A 27,975-nucleotide genomic window follows, 5' to 3' on the forward strand; every position below is an offset into this window, starting at 1 on the left:
CTGTAATTCCAGCTACTCGGGAGGCTGAGGCAGGAGAATCCTTTGAATCTGGGAGGCCGAGGTTGCAGTGAGGCGAGATAGTGCCACTGCATTCCAGCCTGGGTGACAGTGAGAAACTGTCTCAGGACAAAAAAAAAAAAATCAAACTGAAGATCATTACGTTAAGTGAAACAAGCCAGGCACAGAAAGACAAACATCACATGTTCTCATTCATTTATGGGAGCTAAAAATTAAAACAACTGAATTCATGGAAAGAGAGAGTAAGATGATAGTTAGCAGAGGCTGGGAAGGGTGTGGGGCTGGGAGCAGGGGAGTGGAGTTAAAGAGTACAAAAATATAGTTAGAAAGAATGAATAAGAACTAGTATTTGCTAGCAGAGCAGGGTGACTATAGTCAACAATAATTTCATTGTACATTTAAAATAACTAAAAGAGGCCAGGTGCAGTGGCTCACGCCTATAATCCTAGCACTTTGGGAGGGCCGAGGCGGGCAGACTGTCTGAGCTCAGGAGTTCGCGACCAGCCTGGGCAACATGGCAAAGCCCCGTCTCTACTAAAAATACAAAAAAATAGCCACGCGTAGTGGTGCATGCCTGTCATCTTGGCTACTCGGCAGGCTGAGATAGGAGAATTGCTTGAACTCGGGAGGTGGAGGTTGCAGTGAGTTGATATCGCACCATTGCACTCCAGCCTGGGCAACAGAGCTTTGTAACATGAAGGATAAATGCTTGGGGCAGATAACCCATTTACTCTCATGTGATTATTAGCCATCACATATCTGTACCAAAATATCTCTTATGCCCCATAAATATACACACCTAATATGTATCCACAAAAATTAAAAATTAAAAAAAAAGTTCCTTCTCTACTTCCAAGCATCTGATTTTAGACGAAGATGGAGCAGACAGGCCCACTGAACACAGGGGAGTGGTGCCCTGTTTGTGCTTCAGAGGTTCCAGAAGTGTCAAACATTTTAAAGAAGCTGTCATTCTTCCATTCATCCACAAAACTTTTCATTTCCCCCTCAGTTTTTGTTATTCCCAAAGAATTCTTTAAAAGAAAAAACCAGAACATGTATTCCGTGACCGATTACTGAAATTCTGATGACAAGCTGGAGGCTACAGTAGCTGGCCTTTGGGACTGGGTGCTGCCCTCCATGAAGCCCGGGCCTGAATCTGCAGTGTACAATGTTTAGGCGCCTCATTCGACCAGCCCTGGTGTTGCTTCGTCTTTTCGCCTTGGCACTCCAGTTCTGCCTTCTCTTGGCTTAGTAGGCTGGGGCCTCAGGGCCATAGCAGCACAGGGAGTGTGTCCGGCTGCAATGCTTCCTTAAGGATGACACTCCCTTCCTCACCTCGCTTCTGCCGCCAAGACCAAAGAGACCAGAGGTGCAAGTTCTTGTTTTTAATACATTTGGTTATGTCACTGTCTGAATCGATAGCAAAGGCAATCGGAAACCTTTTTCTTTTTTCTTTTTTTTTGAGACAGAGTCTCACTCTGTTGCCCAGGCTGGAGTGCAGTAGCATGATCTCGGCTCACTGCAACCTCTGCCTCCCGGGTTCAAGAGATTCTCCCGCCTCAGCCTCCTGAGAAGCTGGGATTACGGGCGTGCACCGCCAGGCCCAGGTAATTTTTATATTTTTAGTAGAGGCGGGGTTTCACCATGTTGGTCAGGCTGGTCTCAAAATCCTGACCTTGTGATTGGTCCACCTCGGCCTCCCAAAGTGCTGGGATTACAGGTGTGAGCCACTGCGCCTTTTTTTTTTTTTTTTTTTTTGACAGTGTCTCCCTCTGTTGCCCAGGCTGGAGCGCAGTGGTATGATCTCAGCTCACAGCATCCTTTGCCTCCCGGGTAGCTGGGATTACAGGCATGCACCACCACATCCAGCTAATTTTTATATTTTTAGTAGAGACAGGGTTTCACCATGTTGGCCAGGCTGGTCTTGAACTCCTGACCTTCGGTAATCCGCCCACCTTGGCCTCCCAAAGTGCTGAGATTACAGGCATGAGCCACTGTGCCTGGCCCAGAAAACATTTTCTTAGTCAAAGTGGCAATTGCTACAGTCTGTCATTTCAGAAAAAGCTGTGAAGGTGTGTGCCAGGCAGGTCTTAGTGTGGAGAACGTTGAATCCCCTCCTCTGATTCACTTCTCTTCTATGATGGCTTACAGAGAATTGGCAGACAGTACAGAACTGCTTCCTGGTGGGTGGGTGTGGTATGTGTGTGAAGAGAGAGGGAGAGACAGGGAGGGAAAGAGAGGGTGAGAGGGAAGGGGATCCTACTGAATAGAGGCAACATAAGTAAAATCAAAATTACAAATTTTTTTTTAATAAAAAAAAAATCTGCCTAACTTTTCATGCCTAATACACTCAGTTAAAGTTAATAATAATAAAGATTTCCAGAATGTGTTTATTAAAATAGCAATTCAAATAAGCTAGGGGATAATCATACTTAAAAAGAAATTCTAAGGCCGGGCGCAGTGGCTCATGCCTGTAATCCCAGCACTTTGGGAGGCCAAGGCGGGCGGATCACCTGAGGTCAGGAGTTCAAGACCAGCCTGACCAACACGGAGAAGCCACGTAATTACTGAAAAAAGCAAATAAAAAAAGCCAGGAGTGGTGGTGCATGCCTGTAATCCCAGCTCCTCAGGAGGCTGAGGCAGGAGAATCACTTGAACCCGGGAGGCAGAGGTTGCAGTGAGCCGAGATTGTGCCATTGCACTCCAGCCTGGGCAACAAGAGTGAAACTACATCTCAAAACAATAAAAATAAAAAAGAAATGATGGGCCTGGCACAGTGGCTCACACCTGTAATACCAACAGTTTGGGAGGGCGAGGCAGGCAGATCACGAGGTCAGGAGTTCAAGACTAGTCTGGCCAATATGGTGAAACCCCGTCTCTATTAAAAATACGAAAAGTAGCCTGGCATTGTGGCACACGCCTGTAGTTCCAGCTACTCAGAAGCCTGAAGCAGAGAATCACTTGAACCCGGGAGGCAGAGGTTGCAGTGAGCTGAGATGGTGCCACTGCACTCCAGTCTGGGCTTTTTGAGACTTCATCTCAGAAAAGAAAAAGAAAAAGAAAAGAAAAATTCTAGGCTGGGTGTTCACACCTATAATTCCAGCACCATGGTAGGCCAAGGCAAGAGGATTACTTGAAGCCAGGATTTGAGATCAGTCTGACAACCAAGTGAGACCCTGACTCTCCAAAAAAAATAAATAAATAAATTAGCCAGGCATGGTGGCATATGCCTGTAGTCCCAACTACTTGGAAGGCTGAAGGCTGACGCGGGAGGATAGCTGAGCCCAGGAGGCTACAGTAAGCCAGGATTATACCAGTGCACTCTAGCCTGGATGACAGAGCAAGATCTTATCAAAAAAAAAAAAAAAAGAAGAAGAAGAAGAGAAAAAAAATTCCCATGTTTTCATGAACCACTGATTTCTTTATCCTTAAATAGAAGCCAATTCTCAAAAAAAGAAAAATCCCCATTTAAGTACAGAAGGTACATTACTGAACTCTGGCATGTATATATTCATACCATGCTGACTAATTACATGGCTGATCAAACAGCCAGAAACTGATCCTGATTCCAATTACTATTGCGTCTCTTCAGGATACAGAACAAAAATGTATGAGAATCTCAAGTTCTTCATGCTCCTTGACAAAGCTTAGAAGTTAATTCAGTATTACCATTAGACTCTAGGTGGCACTCGAGGAATTGCTCAAGAAAACTCCGAGCACACTGCCAGATACTTAGGTCCATCCTTACTAACCTCCAGGAGTCCATAAAAGGATTCCTCAAGTGTTGTGCTTCTGCTTCTGTACTCCTTCACCTCACCCTCAGCCCTCCAGGCAGGAAGAGAGGGACAGGGCAGGCACATCTAACATGGGATTGACAGTTCCAAAACCTGAAGCCTTCAGTTTTCAATCAGACCTTGTTTGGAGGACCTAATTTGGAAACCAGACCTTGATTTGCATACAGAACCTTCCACCTCACCTACCCCTGCCCCTCAAAAAAAAAAAAAAAAAATTCAGACCTGTCAGAATATTTCAGAAATATTCTAAGCTTGGCTGGGTGCAGTGAGTCACACCTGTAATCCCAGCATTTTGGGAGGCCGAGGCGGGTGGATCACCTGAGGACAGGAATTTGAGACCAGCCTGCCAACATGGTGAAACCTTGTCTCTACTAAAAATACAAAACTTAGCTAATGTGGTGGCGCACGCCTGTAATCCCAGCTACTCAGTAGGCTGAGACACGAGAATCGCTTGAACCTGGGAGGCGACCCAGGAGGCAGAGGGTGCAGTGAGCTGAGATCACACCACCACACTCCAGCCTGGGCAACACAGAACAGACAGTGTATAACAAGATTATTGATATGTATGTTGAGAAATAGGTTTGAAAATCCAAGAACAAAATTCAAACATTAAAATGAACAAATCATCTGCAGCAAATCTAGATAGCTGGTAGGAGTGATATTTCTGCTAAAGAAATGCCAATAGATCAAAAATAAAAGTTTCATTTCTAAAGAAAGAACAGACTAAACCCTTCCCACAGGGTTTCACAAAGCACATTTATCAATGTCTAAAGCATCCCGGAGGCAGTGGTGGGAAGATCAATGGTGCCTTTCTCTGCAGTGGCACTTACCATGGTGTTACTGATAGTAGTGCAGGAATTTAAGGCTACAAAACTGTCACCTATTCATCACTGAACCATAAAAACACAATGGGGGAAAAAAGATATTTGATAGTCTTTGGCACTGAAAAATGCCAAATGATTTAACATGATTTTGTTTCTAGCCACATTTGAAAAGTATTTGCTGGATGATTCTAAGCATGAAGGCATTCATATAGGGGTGATATCGGACAAACTCATCTTTCTAGTCCAGTCCAGTAAGACCAGCCCCAAAATTGACAGCCAGCTTGAACAGGCATGGTAAATTAAGCAGAATATAAATATCAGCCACTGAGGCTAATGTTTTTTTTTCAATTCCACAAGAAGCAAATAATATTGTGATGATATTATTTATCATCAGGGTAATACATCATGCTAAGCTCCATTCTCCTCCGTGGGGCCTGACGGAGAAATCACCTGCTGCTTTAATGTTCCAACGTCACATAAAAGGGAATGAGAAGGAGGGATGTTCTGAAACCAGAGGAGGAGGAGGTGCAGTACACTCATGGTGCACGTCTCCTGCTCAGCCTTTAACTTCCTTCATGGAGTGAGGATGGATATGGATTGTCTTCAAGCGGCCTGAAATGGTCAAGGTGGAAAAATAAGCAAGAGAGTAACTACTATGGGTTCACAAATGCAAGAAAAAAAACAGCTCAGCAAGAAACAATTTCTCATCTACAACAACTACAAACGAAAACCATGAAGACTCCAGGACTGTGTGCCAAGACAAGCCTCTTTTCCGGCAAATGTCTTGACCTTATCAAAAAAGTTCAGTAAATTTCTTGGCCTTATCAAAAAAGTTCTGTGGTTACTAGCACAAAAATACGTTCCTATGGAGAACCCTTCTCTTTTCATTACAGTATTGTCTATCATGGGATTTTGTGGGTGCTCTCTGCCTGATATAACCTGCTCAGTGTAACTGAATCATTGTTACTGCATCATATCAAAGATCTGAACTAGGAGTGTTATCTATCACAGTTCACATCCATGTGAGTAGCTTCAAGAGAGTTCAAAATCTAGGAAGAGCAGAGAGAAGATGATGAAAAACAGACACCTCTCCTCCTCCAAATCTGGCTCTATAGCATTCATTATTGTGACTCCCACAATACATATATTCAAACACAGGAAGAAGAGAACACTCCAAAGCCTTTTATCTTCCAAGTTATATCTTATGGTACATATTTAATCTTCATTGATAAGCAAAAGAAGAAAAACATGGCCAGGCCCAGTGACTCATGCCTGTAATCCCAGTACTTTTGGATGCTGCAGTGGGAGGATCGCCTGAGCCCAGGAGTTCAAGACCAGGCTGGGCAACATATCAAAACCCCATCTCTACTAAAATTTTTTAAAAGTTTGATTTTTTTAAAAAAGAGAAACTTATTTGCATAATAGGATCTTCTCAAGGCAAAGATAGAGTGTGTATTAGTTCATTTCCATTCCATTCATTCATTCATTCATTCATTCATTCATTCATTCCACAAATGTTTACTTATGAACATTGTTCTAGGACATGGGGATATAGCAGTGAACAGAACAGATTAAAACAGGTGGGAATGTAAATTAGTACAACCTCTATGAAAAACAACATGGAGATTTCCCAAAGAACTAAAATTGCAACTACCATTTGATCCAGCAATCTCACTACCAGGTATATACCCAAAGGAAAAGAAATCATTACATCAAAAAGATACCTGCACTCATATATGTATCTCAGCACTAGAAACAATAGCAAAGATAGGGAATCGACCTAAGTGTCCAACAACAGATGACTGGATAAAGAAAGTGTGGTATATAGACACAATTGAATATTATTCAGCCATTAAAAAGAATGAAATCATGTCTTTTGCAGCAATACTGATGGAACTGGAGGCCATTATTCAAAGTGAAACAACCAGAAAGTCAAATATCACACGTTCTCACTTATAAATGGAAGCTAAATAATGTATACACATGGACACAGAGTGTGGAATGATAGATGGTGGGGACTCAGGAGGGTAGGAGGATGGGAGGGGGTGAGGGATGAGAAAGTACTTCATGGGTACAACAACATACATTATTTGAATGATGGTTAAAAGCCAAGAATTCACCACCACACAACGTATCCATGTAACAAAACTGCATTTGTATTCCTTACATTTACACAATTTTTAAAACATCTTATTTAAAAAAAAAAAAAAAAACAGAAAAAATTACCATACCTACTAACAAAATTATGCACTGTAAGAGAGAAGGAGGTGATAATTTGCTTGCAACAAATGAAAAGGAACAGGACCCTTCATAAAATACTTATTTTCACACAATTTAATGATTTGATGTTCTGAGTATCTGCATCAAAATGTGATTTAAAAAAAAAAATTTATCTAAGGTATCTGACACCTCACGTGGTCCTCAAACATAGGTACAAAAAAAATTCCAAAAGCATTTGTTTAAAATTTGGCTTTCGATCCTATGATAAAAGTAAAATTCTACTAGGAAGAATAAAAATACAGTACTCTTTGACAAAGCTACTTGCGTGTCTAAAAGATTTATAGTGAAAAGGTCATTCAACGAAAGATAACCAGAAAATGGCTAACAAGAATAAAGTCATAGTTTACGTTAACAGGGCTGAGTGATTCTTTATTAGTCACCAGGTTACAGACTTGTATATTGACTTTTTAATTCTGATCCCAAAGCAGGTGGCTTATCCGTACTGTTACCACCGATAAAGACCATCTCTCTGGCCTGGGAATCTGAGCAGCAGTTGGTGGCTAGCCTCCCATCTCCACGCACAGGCACCTCTGCAAAGCTGCAGGTGCTTCCTCAGAACTTGAGAAGCCTCAAAACACAAGGGACGCCTTCATGAAAGCTGACGCTAATACCAGTCAGCACGTGCACACCGGCTCACCAGGCCACCGCTGGCTCTCAGGCAGGTGATCTGCACCACTATGCTTATGATTTCTTACTGGGGTGAGCACAGAGCAGATGCTCAAATGCCATGGCTTCTTTCTCAAATCTGTCGCTAAACAGTTCTATTATCTTCATATCGCCTGGCCACTCTAGACTTCAGTTTCTTCACCTGGCAGTGTTTAGGTCAGATTCACTTCGGGACCTTTGAGGGAGGGAGTGAGGATACCTGACTAGCCCCAGCCCCATCCCACTACCACTGGAGATTCTGATTCAGCGAGTCCTAAGTGGTTTCTGGGCATCTATGGGGTGGGATGTGTGAATGTGTGCATGTTTTAGAATATCTATAAGCCCCTAGTGAAAGAAATCCTAGACTAAGAAATCCTAGACTAAATGACAAAGCCAAAGCAAGCTATAAGAATTCAGGGTCTGATCCAATTCCATCTGTGAACAGTCGTAATCCCTTCCCTTGATCAAAGAACTTTGTTGTTGGTTTTGTTTATGCTTTCAATCTTGTTTTTAAGACACAAACAGGGAAGGAACTTGGATCGTCATTAACCTGAAGCTGTGTGTAACTGGACCTCCCAGAAAAGACAAGAATGCATTTCTACCTCCTCATTTTACAACTGATTACTTTAGCAACACATCAGCAGCCATCAAGCTTTACTAAATTGAGACCAGACCAACTCCAGAGTCATCCGACAGAGGCAGATGAGGTAGCATCTGGCTAGAGAGATGGCAGGCACCTGTCAATGGCTGCTCTTGCAAAAGTTACTGAGATTCACAGTAAGAATTACAGCCTTCAAATCAAAAGGAATAAGCGTTTAGGCTGCAACACATAGCATAAGACAGTTGCTGTGGAACTTTGCCTGTGAATATAATTTCTGTTGCAATGTCATGGCTCCAATGGAAGTGGAGAAACATTATAAGGAAATAGTTAACTGCTTTCTGCTTTTAAGAAATAGGTTTGAGTCAGGTAACCCAAACATATCGATAGATATTCTAACACTATAAAATGTTGATTTTGGTAGGGAAAAATAAAGTGATGCATGCAAGTCAAACTTTCACATTAAATAGGATGAATTTAAAACCTCCTTCCTCAAGTAATACATTCGTCTAGGCCTCAATATTGAAATCTTAATTTTAAAAAAACTTCAAAATTTTTTGGTATTTCATATTAAACTATAGTGGTAAAAAACTAAGAAATCTTACACGCATCACAGCAATGAATACAATCTTTCAAACTGCAGAAGAAAACTAAAATCAAGAAAAATACCAAGGAGTTCCTATCACCATACAAGGCCACAAGATAAATTTAAACATCAGGAAAAGTAGAAACTGAAAGGGGTAAAATGCTTGCCAAAATAAGATTATATGTATTTCCACATCAGGGAGAACTGATTCTTTTCAGAGTTAATGTAAGTTGTTCTATCTTTTGCAAAGATCAGCATTAACTGTACAATCAATCTGTACTTCTGCAAGAATTCAGAAGTAGCACTCCTAAGGAAAAAAAGAAGTAGGTCATGAATTACAAAAACACGCTTTACAGTTCTAAAGATATAACTCTTAAGATTTACATATCACAAATAACTGGGCTTAGTTACATATGACTTTTATTCAAAAGGATAACCTTGGAGGCCAAGGTGTGAGGATTGCTGGAGGACAGGCATTCACGACCAGCCTGGGCAACACAGGGAACCCCATCTGTACAAAAAGTAAAAAATTAGCCAGGTATGATGGTGCATGCCTGTCAGCTACTGGGAGGCTGAGGCAGAAGGATCACCTGAGCCCAGGAGTTCGAGGCTGGACTGAGCCATGATCACGCCACTACACTCCAGCCTGGGTGACAGAGGAGGATTCTCTTTTTTTACAAAAAGAATAACCTCTCTCCCTTTCATGACTGCCATTAGTATTTATGCATAATTTTTATCTTTCTCACCCACACTTAAGATCGAGTACAACCCTGAAGACTTTTAAAGCACAAATTAACATAAATTACAGTGCAGTTAGTTCACAACCCAAAAAGGTAAACAAAAAATTTACCACCAGCTGAGCACCCACTCATTCTAAACAAGCAGCTACAGGTTCCCAGGCAGCATGCTCCATTCATTCTGATCTTACAGAAACAGCTCCTCGCTGTGATCATATAATCATGTAACTAACAGTTCTCAGTATGTACCCTGTTTCCTAACTTTAACTGCATTATATCCACTTGGTATTATTAAACACATGAATGGCCCAGTGCACTGGCTCATGCCTGTAATCCTAGCACTTTGACAGGCCAAGGCAGGAGGATTGCTTGAGGTCAGGAGTTCGAGGCTACAGTGAGCTATAATCACACTACTGCACCCTAGCCTGGGTAACAGAGTGAGGCCCTACTTCTAAAAACACGTAACAAGTATGTTCCTTGTAGAAGAACTGTTGCCTTTCGGGAAATATGTATTAATCCTCTAACTAAATGATCTACGTTTTTTTCCTTCAAAATAAGCAATGGTTCCATGTTGATCCTCCTGTACTTTGACATCTGCTGCCTGCTTGATTAGTATTATGAAGTGGCAAAAATTCTATCTGGAATAAGGGACGTGGAATAAGGGTAAAGCTTAAAGACCTTGACCTGCCTGATTCTTTCTTGACTGAACTGTATTCAGCAATCTTTTTTGTTGTTAATACCTCTAGGATGATAAATTCCATCCTCTCTCTCACCTACGTGTACTTCATTTCTCTTTAACATCTAGGGCTTCAGTGATCTAAAATATTATATTCTTAAATCCAACGTTATCTCAGAATAGTTTAAACTTGGCTTCCATTTCCGGGAAGAAAAAAAAAATCTTAACAGAGAACCAGGAAGCACTGGAAGAATTAATGCTCAACACACTGCATAATATTTCCTTAAAAATAATGTTCAACACACTGCATAATATTTCCTTAAAAATAATGTTCAACACACTGCATAATATTTCCTTAAAAATAACTAAGGAGAACCTGCTTCAAACCAAATCAGGAATCTCTCTATCTGGGGAGAGCATGCTTTTGGAAGAAAGCTGATTTGCCACAGATTAAACTAAACATAGCAAAAACCTAAAGTGTTTTTTTTTTTTTTTTTTTTCATTTTAAACTAGTATCTTGAGTACTGTGGAATGCACATTTTTACCTAGTTACATAAAGCTAAACTTAATTATTTCAAAAATTATAAGCTATCCTAGAAAATATGAATTATATTTAAGTTGTGGAACCTCTCATTACTTGTGGTTGGTAAAGGAAGCCAGAACACACAATTTGCACAACACAAGAGTAACAAGAAATCAAGTTTCAGAATATTTTCATATTTACACAGGAAAGCAATGTCACAAACTTAGCAAAAACACATTACTCAGGCCAGGCATGGTGGCTCATGCCTGTAATCCCAGCACTTTGGGAGGCCGAGGCAGGCGGATCACGAGGTCAGGAGATCGAGACCATCCTGGCTAACACGGTGAAACCCCGTCTCTACTAAAAATACAAAAAATTAGCCGGGCGTGGTGGTGGGCGCCTGTAATCCCAGCTACTCGGGAGGCTGAGGCAGGAGAACGGTGTGAACCCAGGAGGCAGAGCTTGTAGTGAGCCGAGATGGTGCCACTGCACTCCAGCCTGGGCGACAGTGCAAAACTCCATCTCAAAAAAAAAGAACACATTACTCCTTTAGGGCTGGGGTGACATCGGTAGCGAACACCACCTTTTCTGCTATGATTAGGAAACTAGTAATGAAGACAATAAACACACTACAAGTATCCACACACATACATTCTGTTTTCTATTTAGGAATCAAAGTTATTCTCTCCACTACAAACAAGAGACAGAGAAGAGAAGAAATCGAGACAGGAAATTGAGACCAGCCTGGGCAACATGGTGAAACCCCATCTCTACTAAAAACACAAAAATTAGCCAGGCGTAGTCACGCATGCTTGTTATCCCAACTATGTGGGAGGCTGAAGACTCATTTGAACCCAGGAGGAAGAGGCTGCAGTGAGCCAAGATTGTGCCACTGCACTCCAGCGTGGAAGACAGAGTGAGACTCTGCATCAAAAAAAAAAAAAAAAACCCCACAGGAGGAGAGTTCTAATTCCCAACTTGTTACAGATTCTTAACAAGTAGTTCTCTTTCTAGCACAGCACTTAGCCAGAACATAGGTATGTTTTAATGTTTTTTGATGAACAGTTTTGTACTTAAAATTATCCTGGTTATCTCACTAACAAGAAGTAACACTGTCTATTGTAAAAAGAACGACTGTATAAAAAGCACCTCTCCACAAGACATCCCCACCAGCTCCTTGACAGTTTAACACTGCCACAGCAACACCTGAAAGTTACCACCTTTTTTCTAGAAATATCTGAATAATCTGTCCCTTAATTTGCATTAATTAAAAGTGGGTATAAAAATGACTATAGAACTGCCCCTGAGCTGTCACCCTGCATGCACTGCCTAGCAGGTAGCTCTGCTCTGTGGGAGCAGTCACAGAGCTGTAACACTACAGCCTCAATAAAGCTGTTTTCTTCTACCAACCTGCACACTCTTGATTTTTTTTTTTTTTTTTTTGAGACAAAGTTTTACTCTGTTGCCCAGGCTGGCGTGCAGTGGTGCAATCTTGGCTGACTGCAACCTCCATCTCCTGGGTTCAAGCAATTCTCCTGCCTCAGCCTCCTGAGTAGCTGGGATTACAGGCGCACACCACCACGACCAGCTAATTTTTGTATTTTTAGCAGAGACAGGGTTTCACCATGTTGGCCAGGCTGGTCTTGAACTCCTGACCTAAGGTGATCCACCTGCCTCAGCCTCCCAAAGTGCTGGGATTACAGGCGTGAACCACAGTGCCCGGCCCTCACTCTTGAATTCTTTCCTGAGCAAAGCCAAGAACCTTCCCAGTCTAAGCCCAATTTTGAGGCTTACCTGCCCTGCATCAATTTAACTATAATTCTACTGCAAGCCAATTTGAGTAGAACATAGAAAACTATAAAACAACACACCTTACTATGTTGTCTTCACACATGTATATGCACATAATAGCTATTATAAATCTCTAGATTGCTTAAATACAAAATCCACCCAATTTGCTTTGCTTCTTACCTTTTCTAGCAAGGGAATTCACAATTACCTTAAGGCCTTACAAGATCAAGGCAGAGTTATTTTGAGTTGTGTCTTCTATTAATACCTCTCTGAAAAGGAAGTCTTTTTAACAGGTAAGCTATAATCTATAAATCTCTAATAACAGCTTTTAAAGCTTTTTCGTTGAATTTTTTAAAATCATCTAACTTTCTGAGTTAGCATCATCGTTTTTCTGCTGTTAAGCAACTTTGTCAGATTGTATCATTCTGATGACTTCTACATCTTGGTTGTTATTTTCTATATAATCAAAACCTAGAAGTCAGTATACAGATTCAGATGTACAGATAATCATAACATAGGTGTTAAAGAAGATGATTGAAGTCCATGAACCCAGTCATGCAGACATTTGGATGCATGAATTTCAACCATTTACTTCAAAAACCATGCTCTGCTTTTGCTGAGGCAGAAATTTCAATCATCTATGCTATAAACTGAACCTCTCACCCAGTGAGCTCAGAAAGCTCCCCTAATACATGATATTTTAGCTGCTTCTTCTCTTTTTTTATTCCATTTTATACAATATCCCAACCTTTTTTTTTTTTTTTTGAGGAATGTGAGCCAAAGTTTTATTTGTTCATTTCTTGCATTTAAAGTGCTCTTCAATGACATCCTTGGCCTGAGATTCCTTATAACTGCCACAGTCCTTAAATGCTAAACAACTGCAACCAGCCACTCTGCAGGGTCTTCCCTCTGTCAGTATTACAGAGGCCTACCCATTCCCTAGTTTCTTGTTTTCGTCAACTTTAATTAGGCTAATCTGGTATTCAGCACATGGGCCTCCACCAACTTAACACACACAAACGCTCATCACAGTTGGATACAGGCACACAAAGATGGGCTTGGTGCTTGTCTAAGGCTCTGGCAGCTCCGGAAATCCCACGTGCTGGGCCGTCATGGACGAGAGTGGTCTTCAGCACCCCTTGTAAAGCAGTGTTAACATCCATCACACCGCCAGCAGCAATGTCCTCCTCAGCCACCAAGCCAGGCCACAGGCAATGAGTGAAGCCCCCATCTTGAACGCACCCAAGGCTCCGCCTCCATAACTCAATAGCAGCAGGGAAAAAGCATGGTCTCAATTCTCTTGACGAATCTCAGAGGTATTATACTCTTATTCCAATTACATCTCCCTCCCCCAAGAAACACACACAAAACAATTTCAAAATTTACGTTTTCTATGGCAACCTCACCTCAAACAAAGTGATGCACAAAACTGAAAATATACGGCTGCTTAAATGTCACATCCTGGCTCCTAGCAGAGAAACAAAATGCTCTGAAGAGGGGATGGTTCCTGCTTGAGGGGGAAAAAGTCTGTCTTTCTTATCAGTGCTCCATCCCACAATAAACAAATGATCTAGGAATTTTGTACAAGAAGTCTACATGATTTTTCATCTACCCGCAATGTCCCCCTCCACACACATCCTCCAAAAGGCCACATCTCATCAATAAGATGAAAAGTAATTCCATTTTACCTGCCAGCTTAGATTATTAGAACTTAGTAATTTAAAGGCATGTTTACAAAGGCAGAACATCATCATTATCATCACTACCACTGGAACGACATGCAATTAGAAGTCGTTTAGGGAAGGAAGTTAGAAATGCTCGGCAGAATTTAATTAGACAAATTGAGTTTTGGCAGAGATCTCTAGGTCAACACCCTACTTCTATAAACAATGTCATGAAATTCTTAATAACAATACAAGGCACTCATACTTAAATTCTCAATTGGCAAATACCAACACTTAGGCCACCACCCTCAGGTTCAAGCAGTTTTAAACTCTATGATTCTTCAAAAGGGAAGAGAAAAAGATTCTGCCGACTGAATCAGCAACAATACTTTTAGGCAGTCTCTGAATTTCCTCATTCATTTCTGGTATTACTTTCTGCATAGTCTATACAGGAGGTTTAAAGTCTTAAAAACAGGTTTTATTCTGCGTCTTTACTCAAATTACATTAATTTGAAGAAAATATCATCACAATGAAGAAAATCAGGTTTGCTGAAAATTCTTTACCAACAAACATCCAATATGGTGGCAGTTTCTGCTGAAGGAAGTAAGTTATATATAAAATAATTAAGAGATTTGGAATGTCTTGGACTTGATTTATTTTCAGTATTTCAGTGTTGTCCATGATAATAAGGAAAATACAAGAAAGATGATTAAACTGACCAGGCACAGTGGGAGAGGCTGAGGCAGGAGGATTGCTTCAGACCATGAGTTTGCAACCAGCCTAGGCAACATAGTGAGACCCCCGTATCTACAAAAAAAATAAAATTAACAGGGTGTGGTAGCACATGCCTGTGGTCTCAGCTACTGGTGAGGCTGAGGTGGGAGGACTGCTTCAGCCCAGGAGATTGAGACTACCAAGAGCTGTGGTCACGCCACTGCACTCCAGCCTGGGCAACAGATCTAGACTCTGTCTGAAAAAAAAAAAAAAAAAAGATGAAACTAAAACAGTAAGATTTAGCAGACATACGAGGACCAAAGTAAGTGTAGAACTGATGACACATTAATTTTAAGTGTCCAATATATAAACCATTAAAAGATATTCCCAAAACACACATCATTCATAAACTGGCCAGAATCAATATCACACATTTGAACTGAATTTGTACTAAGAGGGAAACAGTTCTGAAGCACCTATCCGTAATGCTGCAGGGCACCATTCTTCCCCGGGCAGGGGGACACAGATATCATGACCAACTCTCAATGGTTTCACAGCTTGAAAATCACCATTCTAATGAAAGACCACTGGAGGGCACACATAACCCATGGCACTCATCCAAAAGTAAAAACAAAAAAGCATATTTTATGTGCAGGGTAATCTTTACTTTTTACCTGTTATTGTTGTTTGGTAATTACAAACTAGTTCCAAAAACATCAAGAAAAGGAATCTTTATAACACTGTTAAAAGATCCACTATGTATTGATTGTATAGCCTAAACTTATACCATCATATATCCAATAGCTTCAAAGAACTCTTTTAAAAAAATGTTTTTTTAATTTTTTTTTTATTTTTATTTTTTTAAGAGAGGGTCTCACTCTGTCACCAAGGCTGGAATGCAATGGTGCAATCTCGGCTCACTGCAGCCTCAACCTCCCCAGGCTCAGGTGATTCTCCCACCTCAGCCTCCCGAGTAGCTGGGCCTATAGGCGTGCACCACCATGCCTGGCTATGTTTCTATTTTTTGTAGAGACATGGTTTCACCATGTTGCCCAGGCTGGTCTCGAACTTCTAGGTTCAAGTGATCCACCTCCTTCGGCCATCCAAAGTGCTGGGATTACAAGCACATACCACCATGCCTGGCCCAAAGTATTCTTCAGAAAAAATATTTTTAATTCTGAACAATCTACAGAACTGTGAAATTACAGAAACACTAATTTGCTTTTATTCTATTATTTTGTTATACATAAAAATCAACTAACCCCTTTTAGTGAGATGTTTTGGTAAAAACAGGGTCTTCATTAAAAACATGTTTTAGTAAAAGATTCCATATGAGTAATAAGGATCTGCTAACATCACAACTTGTTAGTATTGCAGCATATAGTAATTTAAACCCTTGCAATAAATGAATAAACATAAACACTAATAAATAATAAGCATTCACAAACGAATTGATAGCACAGAAAATATCAGTATGATTTTAAAAACAGAAAAATCATCAAAAATTAATCAGGAAACTTTTTAAGGAATAAACACAAAGAATAAGCATGACTTTCAATTCTCCCCAACTAAAAAAAAATTAAAGGAGTGTTTTGAGGAAGTTTCTGTACCAACCTGCCTTTTGCTGACTTCTGAAGTGGCTCTCTTGAGGTTCAATGACCTTGAAAACCTTAGCGCCTTCACCGAATCCTTCCGAGGGGTCCCAGAAAAAGAGTAATACCTCTTTGCAAGTTTCTCCTTCACTCTGTCTGCCATCTCAATCCATTAGGAAGGCAAAATCCTCAATGGCATAGACTTCAAAACTAACTACAGAATAAAATGATCCCCAAAAACACAGTCCACCCAAAACGTAAACAATCTGTTTTGCTGAGTCCTCAAGGAAAGGGCAAAACCTCAAGTAAAGGGTAAAAAAATGGAAAGCAGGTGGAAAATAGGGGAACGGATTCCACCACCTAAGTAACCCCTCAATGGACAGCACAGACGGCATCCAGCAGGGTGGACTCCAGGTTCACCAGGGAAACCAGGCACAGCTCAACTGCACCAAATTAAAACTGCACCAGTCAAACAGGCCAGAGGTAGTTTGTCAAGAGTAAAACAGGGTGTAGCAAAACACCCAGGAGTCAGCAGCGTGTGAGAGCACATCGGGTTCAAAGAAGTCTCTCAAGGCATTCCTTGCCAAAATAGACAGAGGGCTACAGGATAGGATCAAATCGCCACTCCTACTTCAAACCAGGAGCCCTCAGAGTGTGACTTGTTTGTTAAGCTCTTTGAGCACTCTCTTCTTCCAGTGAATGAGAAATGTAGCGATCGGATGCTCAAATGCACACATTTTACTCAGAGAAATACAGAACAAAATAGTCGCAAGCATTACGAATTAGGAGTCTGGAACACCGCCTGCCATGTCACAGAAAGAGGAGGAATCAAAAGGCAACAGGAACATCTTTCCTTCGTTTTATCTCAGGTCTCACTGAACTGAAGTTGAGCGCAAGAACAGGTCATGAAAATAAGACAAGTCGTCTGTGCGGGAACAGGGATGGAACCAGGGCCCATTATCCTACGCGAATCACCAAATCAGACACTGCATGTTCCACTTACAAGTGGAAGCCAAAGAGTGGGTACATACAGACACACAGAGCGAATAACAGACACTGGAGACTCCAAAAGGTGGGAGAGTGGGAGGGGTGAGGACAGAAAATTACCTTCTGTGCACAATGTTCACTATTCAAGTGATGGATGCACTAAAAGCCCAGACTCCACCACTAACCAATATGAGCATGTAAGAAACCTGCACTTGTACTATCCAAATATATAAAAATAAAAAAATTTTTAAAGAAAGAAAATAAAACATAAGAAAATGGAGAAATAGGTCTCTAGAGAAAGTACTGAATACTAGGAATATCTGCAATACAATTATACTTATAATACTATTAACACTAGACACCCACAAAACTCAATGCTTTAGGACACGTACAAGCCTAACCCAAGGACTGAAAGATACAGTACATTCAGGCTGGTGTGGTAGCTCATGCCTGTAATCCCAGCACTTTGGGAGGCCGAGGCGGGCTGATCAACTGAGGTCAGGAGTTCAAGATCAGCCTGCAAAACATGGTGAAACTTCATCTCCACTAAAAAATTAAAAAATTAGGCCAGGCGCGGGGGCTCACACCTGTAATCTCAGCACTTTGGGAGGCCGAGGCAGGCAGATCATGAGGTCAGGAGATCGAGACCACCCTGGCTAACACGGTGAAACCCCGTCTCTACTAAAAAATAGAAAAAATTAGCCAGGCGTGGTGGCAGGTGCCTGTAGTCCCAGCTACTCAGGAGGCTGAGGCTGGAGAATGGCATGAACCTGGGAGGCGGAGCTTGCAGTGAGCCGAGATCGCGCCACTGCACTCCAGTCTGGGCGACAGAGTGAGACTCCATCTCAAAAAATAAATAAATAAAATTTAAAAATGAGCCAGGTGTGGTGGTGGGCGCGTGTAATCCCAGCTACTCTGGAGGATGAGGCAGGAGAATCACTTGAACCCAGGAGGTGGAGGTTGCAGTGAACCAATATCGCACCACTGTACTCCAGCCTGGGTGACAGAGCAAGACTCCGTCTCAAAAAAAAAAAGAAAGAAAGAAAGAAAGGGAAGGGGAAGGGGGTGGAGGGGAGGGGGAAAGAGAAAGAAAGAAAATGTTCAAGGTAACAAGAGGCATGGAATTATTTTTAAAAACACATACTAATCATTAAAGAAGCTATATAACCAAACAGCCTACACCAGAAAGACACAGCTGATGAATAATATAAACACAGAAAATTTAAGGACAATTGTATTTAACAGTGTTATACAATGCAATATTACTCAAAGTGTGGTCCCAGTCTGCATGAAGTACAGAAATAGAGTAAGCTTTTGAGAACATAGCAACTTGACTGAGTAATTTTATATCTGTTAACTCTAATAATAGCTAAAATAAAGGCCCATAAAACATAAGCCACTAGTAATTTATTTGCATTGTGTTTTAAAAGTATTGTTCTGCCACAGGTTGGAGGAAAAAAAACAAAAAGCAAAAAACAAATCTAGTCCTACACAGCGACAGTTTGAGAAGTAATTAGTTGTGTTAACTAAAGGTAGAAAGAATATTCAAGACTGCCTTTTTGGGGAGGGAGGGAAAGTCAGAACCAGCCCATCTGGAGGCTGACCTGAGCACTCCTCCTAATTTATCTAGCCTGAATATTCTCACCTACATATGGGGCTTTTCTTGCTTTAAAAGGATGTGGAATGCAGCTATACTAAGAAAAAAAGGATACAAAACTTCATATACCTTATAGAACATGGAACACCACAGTTGTAGCTGCAAATACTTTGCTAGCATTTTTTTATTATATATAATACATATCAAATATATGGCATTATATGTTATATATAATCTACATGTATATAGTTTTTTATGATACATATACATATATATGTGTGTATATATATACACATATATGTGTGTATATATATATTTTTATATAGATACATATATATATATTTTTTTTTTAAGTAAGACAAGGTCTCACTATGTTGCCCAGGCTGCCCTCGAACTCCTGGGCTCAAGCAGACCTCCCACTTCAGCCTCCCAAAGTGTTGAGATTATAGGCATGAGCTACCAGCACCCCACCAACATTTTCATCTCCCAATTTTACAACAGATCCCTAAGGACAAGTGTTTTCTATTCACTTCAATCTCTCAAGTCCTGCCTAGAATGGAACGGATGCTCAATAAATATGTGAGGGCTAGATGAAAGAAAATGATGCTGTTACAGAAATGCAACTGCAGTGTCATCCCAACCTCAAGTTCCCAGCAGCCAGGAGATCCCTGTTGACACTACTCACAAGTGCTGACAACAAAATGCCTAAGATTGGATGGTTATCATTCGACTGCGCCCTTGAAAAGAAATATCTCTTGACAATCTTTTGTAAGAAATTAAGTCAAGCAGTATACCACACATTCAGATGCAAGGAACTTCAGAATTCTGAAAGACAGGGTACAGATTCTCTAATTCTCTCATTCCAGGAGAATCTCTGATTTTATACTGTGCACCTTTATTTCACATTAAATAAGCTCTTTGCTGAATGGCAGTCAAATGCCATCAAATATGAAATAGTTATAGATGTTGAATTTCTAGCAGCTTTCTGAATCTGATTTCAGAACATATTTTAGAAACCATATGACAATTTGTCTCATGTCTGCAGAGTCATTTCCCTTTGTAGTATTTCAAATTCAGCTGGTTATTTTTTTCCCAAAATCCAAATTTTATGTTCCTCTCACCCAGATGTTTAGACGCAGGGGAATTTGCAGAGTTCCCCATCCATATCCGAGACTCTATTTCTTAATTTAAATTTACTGGTATTTTCCTTGGCTGAGCATGGTGGCTCACGATTGTAATCCCAACACTTTGGGAGGCCAAGGTGGGTGGATCACTTGAGGTCAGGAGTCCAAGACCAGTCTGGCCAACATGGTAAAACTCCGTCTCTACTATAATATAAAGAAATTAGCCGGGCATGGTGGTGCACGCCTGTAGTCCCAGCTACTCAGGAGGCTGGGGCAGAAGAACTGCTTGAACCTGGGAGGCAGAGGTTGCAGTGAACCAAGATGGTGCCACTGCACTCCAGCCTGAGTGACAGAGAGAGGCTCTGTCTCAAAAAAATAAAAATAAATAAAATAAATTTATTGGTATTTTCCATCATAGTCAAAGGCTGGTATTAGGCAAAGGGTATGCACCATCAGAAGAATCAATAAACCCTTTGGGAGGCCAAGACCGGTGGATAACCTAAGGCTGCGAGTTCCAGACCAGCCTGGCCAACATGGTGAAACCTCATCTCTACTTCAAATACAAAAATAGCTGTGCGTGGTGGCAGGCGCCTGTAATCCCAGCTACTTGGAAGGCTAAGGCACGAGAATTGCTTGAACCCTGGAGGCAGAGGTTGCAGTGAGCTGAGATCATGCCACTGCACTCCAGCCTGGGCAACAGAGCAAGACTCTGTTTCAAAAAATTAAAAAATAATAAAAGAAGAACCAATAAAGGTTATCAGGCTGGAAGAATTCACATTTCTGCCATGCGGAAATATTTGTTGCATGCCTCTAAATACTATCTGTTCTATACAGATGTGACTTCCAAATTCCTATATCCAACTCTCTCCCTTGAGCTTCAGACATATGTCCAATACCTGACATCTGTGTTGGAACCTCATGGGCATTTCACATTCAGCTCAATGTGCCGTAGAAGACTTGGCTTGTCCCTGTGTCCTACTTCCCTCCTTGAGCCTTCTATATCCCAGTAAGGGAGCCTCCATATCCCTCTTCCATTTGCTCTAAAACTCATCCTTAATTCCTTGCTTGCCCTCATTCCTCACAGCCTGAAACTCTGGAAATTTTAATTCTGAAACATATCTGAACTCCATACATTTTCTCCCAATGCCACTGTAGTTTCAGCCACCATCCCCTCTTCCCTGGATGGCTGGCTGCCTTCTCATTGGTCTTTCCCCATCTCTTGCCCATCTACAATGCACTCTTCCCACAGCAATCTTCTAAAAATATAGACCTGATTATGTCACTCCACAGTGTGACAGTTTGGTGACTTTTTATGGCATTTCATGTCAAATCTTAAAAATCCCTTAACACAGTCTTTAACGTCATCCCTAATCTCAACCCTACCTTCCTCTCCAACCCCATATCATTCTCCTCTCCTGATTGCTTGCTGCATCCTAGCCACGCTAATTCCCTTTTGATTCATAAACACTTCCACCTTTTTTCCACTTCACATGTTTGTACATACTATCTCTATCTAGACTGCTCTGCCCCCAACGGATCCCAGAAATGTTTCTTTATCATCCAAAGTCCAGCCCACCTGTCTCCTCTGGAGAGCTGTCCTTTCCAACCACCTCAAGGGGCCACCCACACCCTCTACTGTCTATCACATCCACACTCACCTCCTTTACTCTGTATTCCTCACTGTAAGCAGCTCTGTGAACCAGAAACTCACCTCCTGCTCACTGACGCATCCTCAGCACCTCTGGCTGTTTCTCAAACATATTAGGAACTGAACAAGTATTTCTAAATGAATGCAGAAAGGACAGGAGGAATGAATCTGCAAGACATACTTAACCTTTGCTCAAACAAATGCTATCATTTTAGTTGGACATATGAACAATGGGCATCAATAAACACGAACTGTGGTAGAATTATACGCAACACTAAACTCCTGACCTCTTAACAAATAATCATATTAGAAGACATAGAAGAAAAAGAAAACACAGAAATCTGACAAAATGGAGACAGGTGTGGTGGCTCGCACCAACAACACAGGAAGATGGCTTGAGCCCAGGAGGTCAAGATCAACCTGAATAACACAGTGAGACCTGCCCCCATCTCAAAAAAACCTTTAAGCTAATTTCCCTGTCACTCAAGAAAATTTTTTTTGTTTAATTAGCCAAGCGTGTGGTGGCACACACATGTAGTCTCAGCTACGTGGGAGGCTGAGGCAGGAGGATCACCTGATCCCAGATGTTTGAGGCTGCATGAGCTATGACTGCACCACTGCACTCCAGCCTGGGTGACAGAGACCTTGTCAAAGAAAGGAAATAAAGAAGAAAATAAAATGAAAGAGGATATAGGAAAAAAAGAGAGAAAGAGAAAAAGAGCGAGGGAGGAAGGGAGATAGATCTGAGAAAATGAAATAGAGTTACAATCCACATTTTCACTAACCAAACTGGCTTCCTTCTCCAACTGCAATCAATAATCAAAGTATTAGTTATTTGGGGCCAGGGAGAAGCCCAAGTAAGTGGAAAGAGATCCGTAAATATGGGAGGCATATTCGATCTCTCTCTCTTTAAAAATGGGGACACCACCATGTACCTTGCAGGGCTGATGTAAGATTTGACTAAATCCTACTACAATGTGTAGCACACAAGGTGGAAAAAGATTTCTTAGTTACAATAGTTGACTTATTCTGCAATGACAGGATCAAAGGGTACAGGCTCTGCCTATTTTCTTCTTTTCCTATAAAATCCAGAAGGAAAAAAAAATGGTCCTGCTATTTTCTATATGATTCCTATCCTTTTTTATGAACGAATGGCATGATGTTGTTTAGCATTTAAAATGACTTCTCCAAAATTATTCAGAAGCTGTTAATGAAGAAGCAACCAAGAGTCATCTGCCCTCCTCCTCTTTTTGGTTTTTTTTTTGGGGGGGAGGGTTTCTAGGGGGAAGAGCTAATAGATACAGTCCTTATTTGATTCCCAAATACTGAAAATATGAACTGAGATCTTTGCTACTTTTCTGTTTCAGAAGAACATATGTTTTAATAGTGTACTGAGAATCCTCAAATTCTAAGATACGGAAAATGAACAATGTATTTCTTACAACAACTATCTCTGGGCACCAATTACACACCATGCTCTCTATAAATTCATAGAAATAAAAAATAAGTGAAGCTGATTACCTATAGAAACTCATTTCATAACACAAATATCTAGGATAGCCTGGTTTGTTTGCTCGCTTGTTTTTAAATCCTCAAGCCAGGTGCAGTGACTCACACCTGTAATCTAAGCACTTTTGGGAGGCTGAGGCAGGAGGATCATTTAAGCCCAGATGCTAGAGGCTGCAGTGAGCTAGATCAGGTCACTGCACTCCAGCCTGGGTAACAGATCAAGACCCATCTTAAATAAACAAACAAAAAGCCAGGCATGGTGATGCACATCTGTGGTCCAAGCTACTCAGGCGGCTGAAGTGCGAGTCCAGGAGATAGAGGTTGCAGAGATTGCATCACTGCACTCCAGCCTGGGTGACAGAGCGCGGGCCTGTCTCAAAGAAAAACAAAACAAAACCAAACAAAACAAAAAACCTTAGAAGTTGTTATTAAAAGAATGAAGAGCCTAATTTGACAATGGTGGTGGTGGTAATGGTGGCCGACAATGGCAACCACAATTAACATTTCCTGGGACCTTATTTTTGCCAAGCACAAAACCTTAATGTGAATTCTAAGGCTTAATCTTAAACTTAACCTCATAATGAAATCATGTCCTTTGCAGCCACATAGATGGAGCTGAAAGCCAATACCCTAAGTGAAATAATTCTGACACAGAAAGGTGAGTACCACATATTCTCATTCATAAGTGGAAGCTAAACAATGGGCACACATGGTCATAAAGATGGAAACCATGGACACTGGCGACGCCAAAAGTGGGAAGGCATGGAAGGAAGCAAGGCTTGCAAAACTATTTACCGGGTACTACATTCACAGTTTAGGTGATGAGTTCACTGAGGCTCAAATCCCATCATCACCCAATATACCTATGTAATATAACTACACATGTATCTCCTGAATCTGAAATTTAAAAACAAACAAACCAACAAAAAACTCGTAAGATAGGTACTATGATTATACCCCATTTACAGATGGGAAAACTGAGGTAAGAGAAGTCATGTAAAGACAGCGTGAAGCCGGGATTCAAATGCAGGCAGTGTGGCTCCACAACCCACCATACGAGATGCCTAGCACTTCCAAAGCAACAGAAAAGCACAGTGCAGCACACCAAGTTATCAAACCCCAGCATGGGTTTGGTGTAACTGAAAGAGTGAGAGCCTCTGTCCCCTGACTCACTGGGTGGCCCCAGAGAAGCAAAGTCTTGAGGGCTTTCGCTAAAAGGACTGAGGCCCAGGCCATCTTGTGCAGGCTGACTGACCCCAAAGCTCCTACTGCTCATGAAGACCCTCACTTCTCATGCAGGAGGCCTGCCCCCCTCCCAACTCCCTTTCACTAACACCTCACTGCTCTACCTGTACCATATGTGGGCCCTGTGCTCCCACAAACTGATGAAGTGTGGTCAAACCAGTGGCCACAAAACACTTAAATGCTGGGAAGTAATCCTTCTGAATTAATTAACCATTTGGTGCTCTGCTTGGCAGCAAATTTAAATATTTGCTTCTTTACACTCTAAAATAAGTTTACTTAGGAGGAAATGAATAAAGTCATCTAGTTAATGAAGTCAATTTATACAAGTTATTTCATTTCCAGGTTATCAAAATCTTTAAATCATTCAGTTCCTAGGCCAATTCATACTAAAGGTCAAAAAAAAGATGTTTCTATTCTAAGCTATCCTAATGCTTCTTTCTTACTGGAATTAAGCAGAAGCAGAATATGGAGCGGACAGTGAAAACAAAAACAAAACAGTGAACCACGCACACTGTCCTCAGAGATGACCAGTACTGACACTTTTTGGTCTACCCCTCAAACTTTTTCCAATGTACATAATTATTTGCACTAAAATTAGACCATATTTGGTACATTGTTTTAAACTGATTTTTAACAAATTTATATTGGATTCACAGATTTATCTATGGTTAGTCACAAATATCCAGCTGCCTAACTAACAGCTCCTAGACACTCAAACTCACAGAAGGCAACACTGAACCTAATCTCCCATCCCCAGTCTGGCAACCTTGCAGCAGCCCCTACCTTGGTGAATGCCCCACCATCTCCACCCAGCCCAATCGCCATCAATTTCAACCTCCATCCACAAAACCTGCAGGAGCCACACACCGCCTGCATTCGAATCCTGGTTCCACAAAACCTGCTGACTGGCCTCTGCCTTTCATGCTGCCTCCTCATTCATTCTTCACACAGCCATCTGGGGGATATTTCTCAAATGTAAACCAGATCACTTAACACCCACTGGTCATTCACTTACATGTCTACCAGACTTTGCCTTGCTCATATATACACACACACACATACATACACATATATACATGTATATATACACATATATATACACACACGCATATATATACTCACATTGTATAGTAGCATTAAGCTCAATGCCTGGTACACAATAGGTGCTCAGTAAACTGAATTACCTAAAAACATTAGTCTGATTTTCTTGCAAAGGAAATTATTCCATATGCTGTCTTTTAAATTATTCAAGCACTCTGGTTTGAAAAACTTCTCTTATTAACCTTTGAGAAGGGGAGGGAGGCCACTTAGCTTTGATTCAACATTGAAACTAGGTTTTCATTTATCCCATCTAATCTTAATCTCAAGTATTCATCAAAAGACGGTAGGGTATGTAGTTATGAATAAGTAAATTATTCCTTTTGATTAAGACAACAGAAAACACATTTCATAAGTTTTTCATTATAATGTTTTCTGTAAGTAGGATTTATGATAAGGTATGCCTTCAGAAATCACTGCTTCTTTAAAACGTGTATTTCCCCAAGATGGAAAGATTAAGATGCCTGCATTAAAAGCACATTCTCCTGGGCTACATCCACTTCACCTGGGGGAAGACAAGGAATAGAGATTCAACAACTCACCTACCTGATCAGCAAAAAACGGTACGCTGGTCACCATGTAACACCCTAGGCAGACATCATAATTCATGTTAACTTATGGAAATTAAGCCACAGTGTGCACAAAGGAAAAAATTCAGAGTAAACCGGTGGCTGAAATATTCTAAGGGAGTTAACAACTTAATGCACGATTCCCGCAATCATTTTATTTTTTTTAATTATTATTATTGTTATTATCATTTTATTTATTTATTTTTTTTTTTTTTTTTTTTTGAGACAGAGTCTCACTTTGTCGCCCAGGCTAGAGCACAGTGGGGCAATCTCGGCTCACTGTAACCTCCGCCTCCTGGCCCTACATGATTATCATGCCTCAGCCTCTCAAGTAACTGGGACGACAGGCGTGCATGACCAAACCCGGCTAATTTTTGTATTTTTAGTAGAGGCAGGGTTCCAGCATGTTGGCCAGGCTGGTCTTGAACTCCCGATCTCAGGTGATTTGTCCACCTCAGCCTCCCAAAGTGCTGGGATTACAGGCGTGAACCACTGTGCCCGGCCCATAATATTTTAATAATTTGGCAAAATGTCAATTGAGAAAACTGAGACTGAGATGCTAAGAGTAAACACAACATCACCGTTCCCTTACCGGAAAGCAGAAACACAGAGAAAGGACAAACAAAACAAAGTACCGTTTTACACTCAAAGTAGATCTAGAGTATTCTACACCTTAGAAAATCAAACCTACTCCAAGGGGCCAGGGCAATCTATAATAGCACCATTTGAACAAATTTGGGTAAACCCTGGAAATGAGAACTGTATGGGCACTAACAGAAAACTTCCTCAGTGCTGTGCCCTGAATGCTAATAATTAAAGGATAATGAGGAAAATCAGGGGTAATAAGTACTTGACTTTAATTTTCTTTTGCTATCATTTAAAATATAGTCTCTTCCCCTCCATAAAAAACAAAGTTTTTAACAATGTTACAAATTCACAACGACCAAGTATAAAATTTGCATCTTCGAGAGCATCTTCCCTACTACAGAGGCACAGCCATTACAGTTGTGGTTTCGTAACTTAGTGAGCCTAAACACCAGCAGGAGGGGGACTGTAAAATGCACATGCCCAGGCCCCTTCACAGAGAGCCTACTTCCCAGGCTAGGTATCTACATTTTGAACATGCATCCAGGGGATATTCACAAAACAGGACATTTTTTTAGATAAATGTTATTTAAGACAGGTATAATGCTCGTTCTTTTTTCCTTAAACCAAAAAGCAAAACAAGTGTCAAAATCCTCACTCGGAGTAGCTGCCAAAAATAGCTGAAAACACTCCAAGATGATTAAATCAGGATTGAATGTCAGAGCCACAGAAAAGAGCCATGCGACCGACTGCATCACGCAATCTCTCAGTCTGAATGATGCATCCAGCCATGCCTGTGAATCTGGGTGTTGTGAGTCTAAGCTACTAATCGTATTTCTTACAGTTTCAACTTACAATGGGCACTTAATCTAGGAATGTCACTCAACAATATTTACATCAATTATGCATATATTTTAAAGTATTTCTGAACAAATAAAAAACAGCTTTAAAAGCTACTCTATGGTATAATGTGCTCCAGCATTTTTCTGTTTGGAAACTGATTTCAATCAACATGATATAGAATTGTCTAAAGCGTTATTTCACCTATTGATGTTTAAAATCTTTTTCTCAGGTTAAAGGACATTTTAATTTGTACAGGAAACATGATAAAAGACTCTAGAAAATATATATTTTTATCATCAAATTCACAGAAGGATACAAAATCTAAAA

The 27,975-nt window shown here is 40.9% G+C and overlaps 1 protein-coding gene across 50 annotated transcripts in view; it reads right to left on the reverse strand.

The window, feature by feature from the left end:
- PARD3 (par-3 family cell polarity regulator) overlaps window positions 1-27,975 on the reverse strand; it is a 717,956-nt gene that overhangs the window by 557,482 nt on the left and 132,499 nt on the right. For 3 of the 50 annotated variants that reach the window (XM_077946208.1, XM_077946202.1, XM_077946195.1), the window contains exon 1: window positions 16,466-17,000. The exons of the other annotated variants lie outside the window; for them this stretch is intronic. In XM_077946208.1, the coding sequence (XP_077802334.1) occupies window positions 16,466-16,606 (141 nt within the window). In that variant the 5' untranslated portion in view covers window positions 16,607-17,000. Of the gene's footprint in view, window positions 1-16,465; window positions 17,001-27,975 lie in introns of those variants that run through there. 50 annotated transcript variants of the gene reach the window in all.

Source organism: Macaca mulatta, chromosome 9 (genome assembly GCF_049350105.2).
Source record: "Macaca mulatta isolate MMU2019108-1 chromosome 9, T2T-MMU8v2.0, whole genome shotgun sequence".
NCBI classification, from domain to species: Eukaryota; Metazoa; Chordata; class Mammalia; order Primates; family Cercopithecidae; genus Macaca; species Macaca mulatta.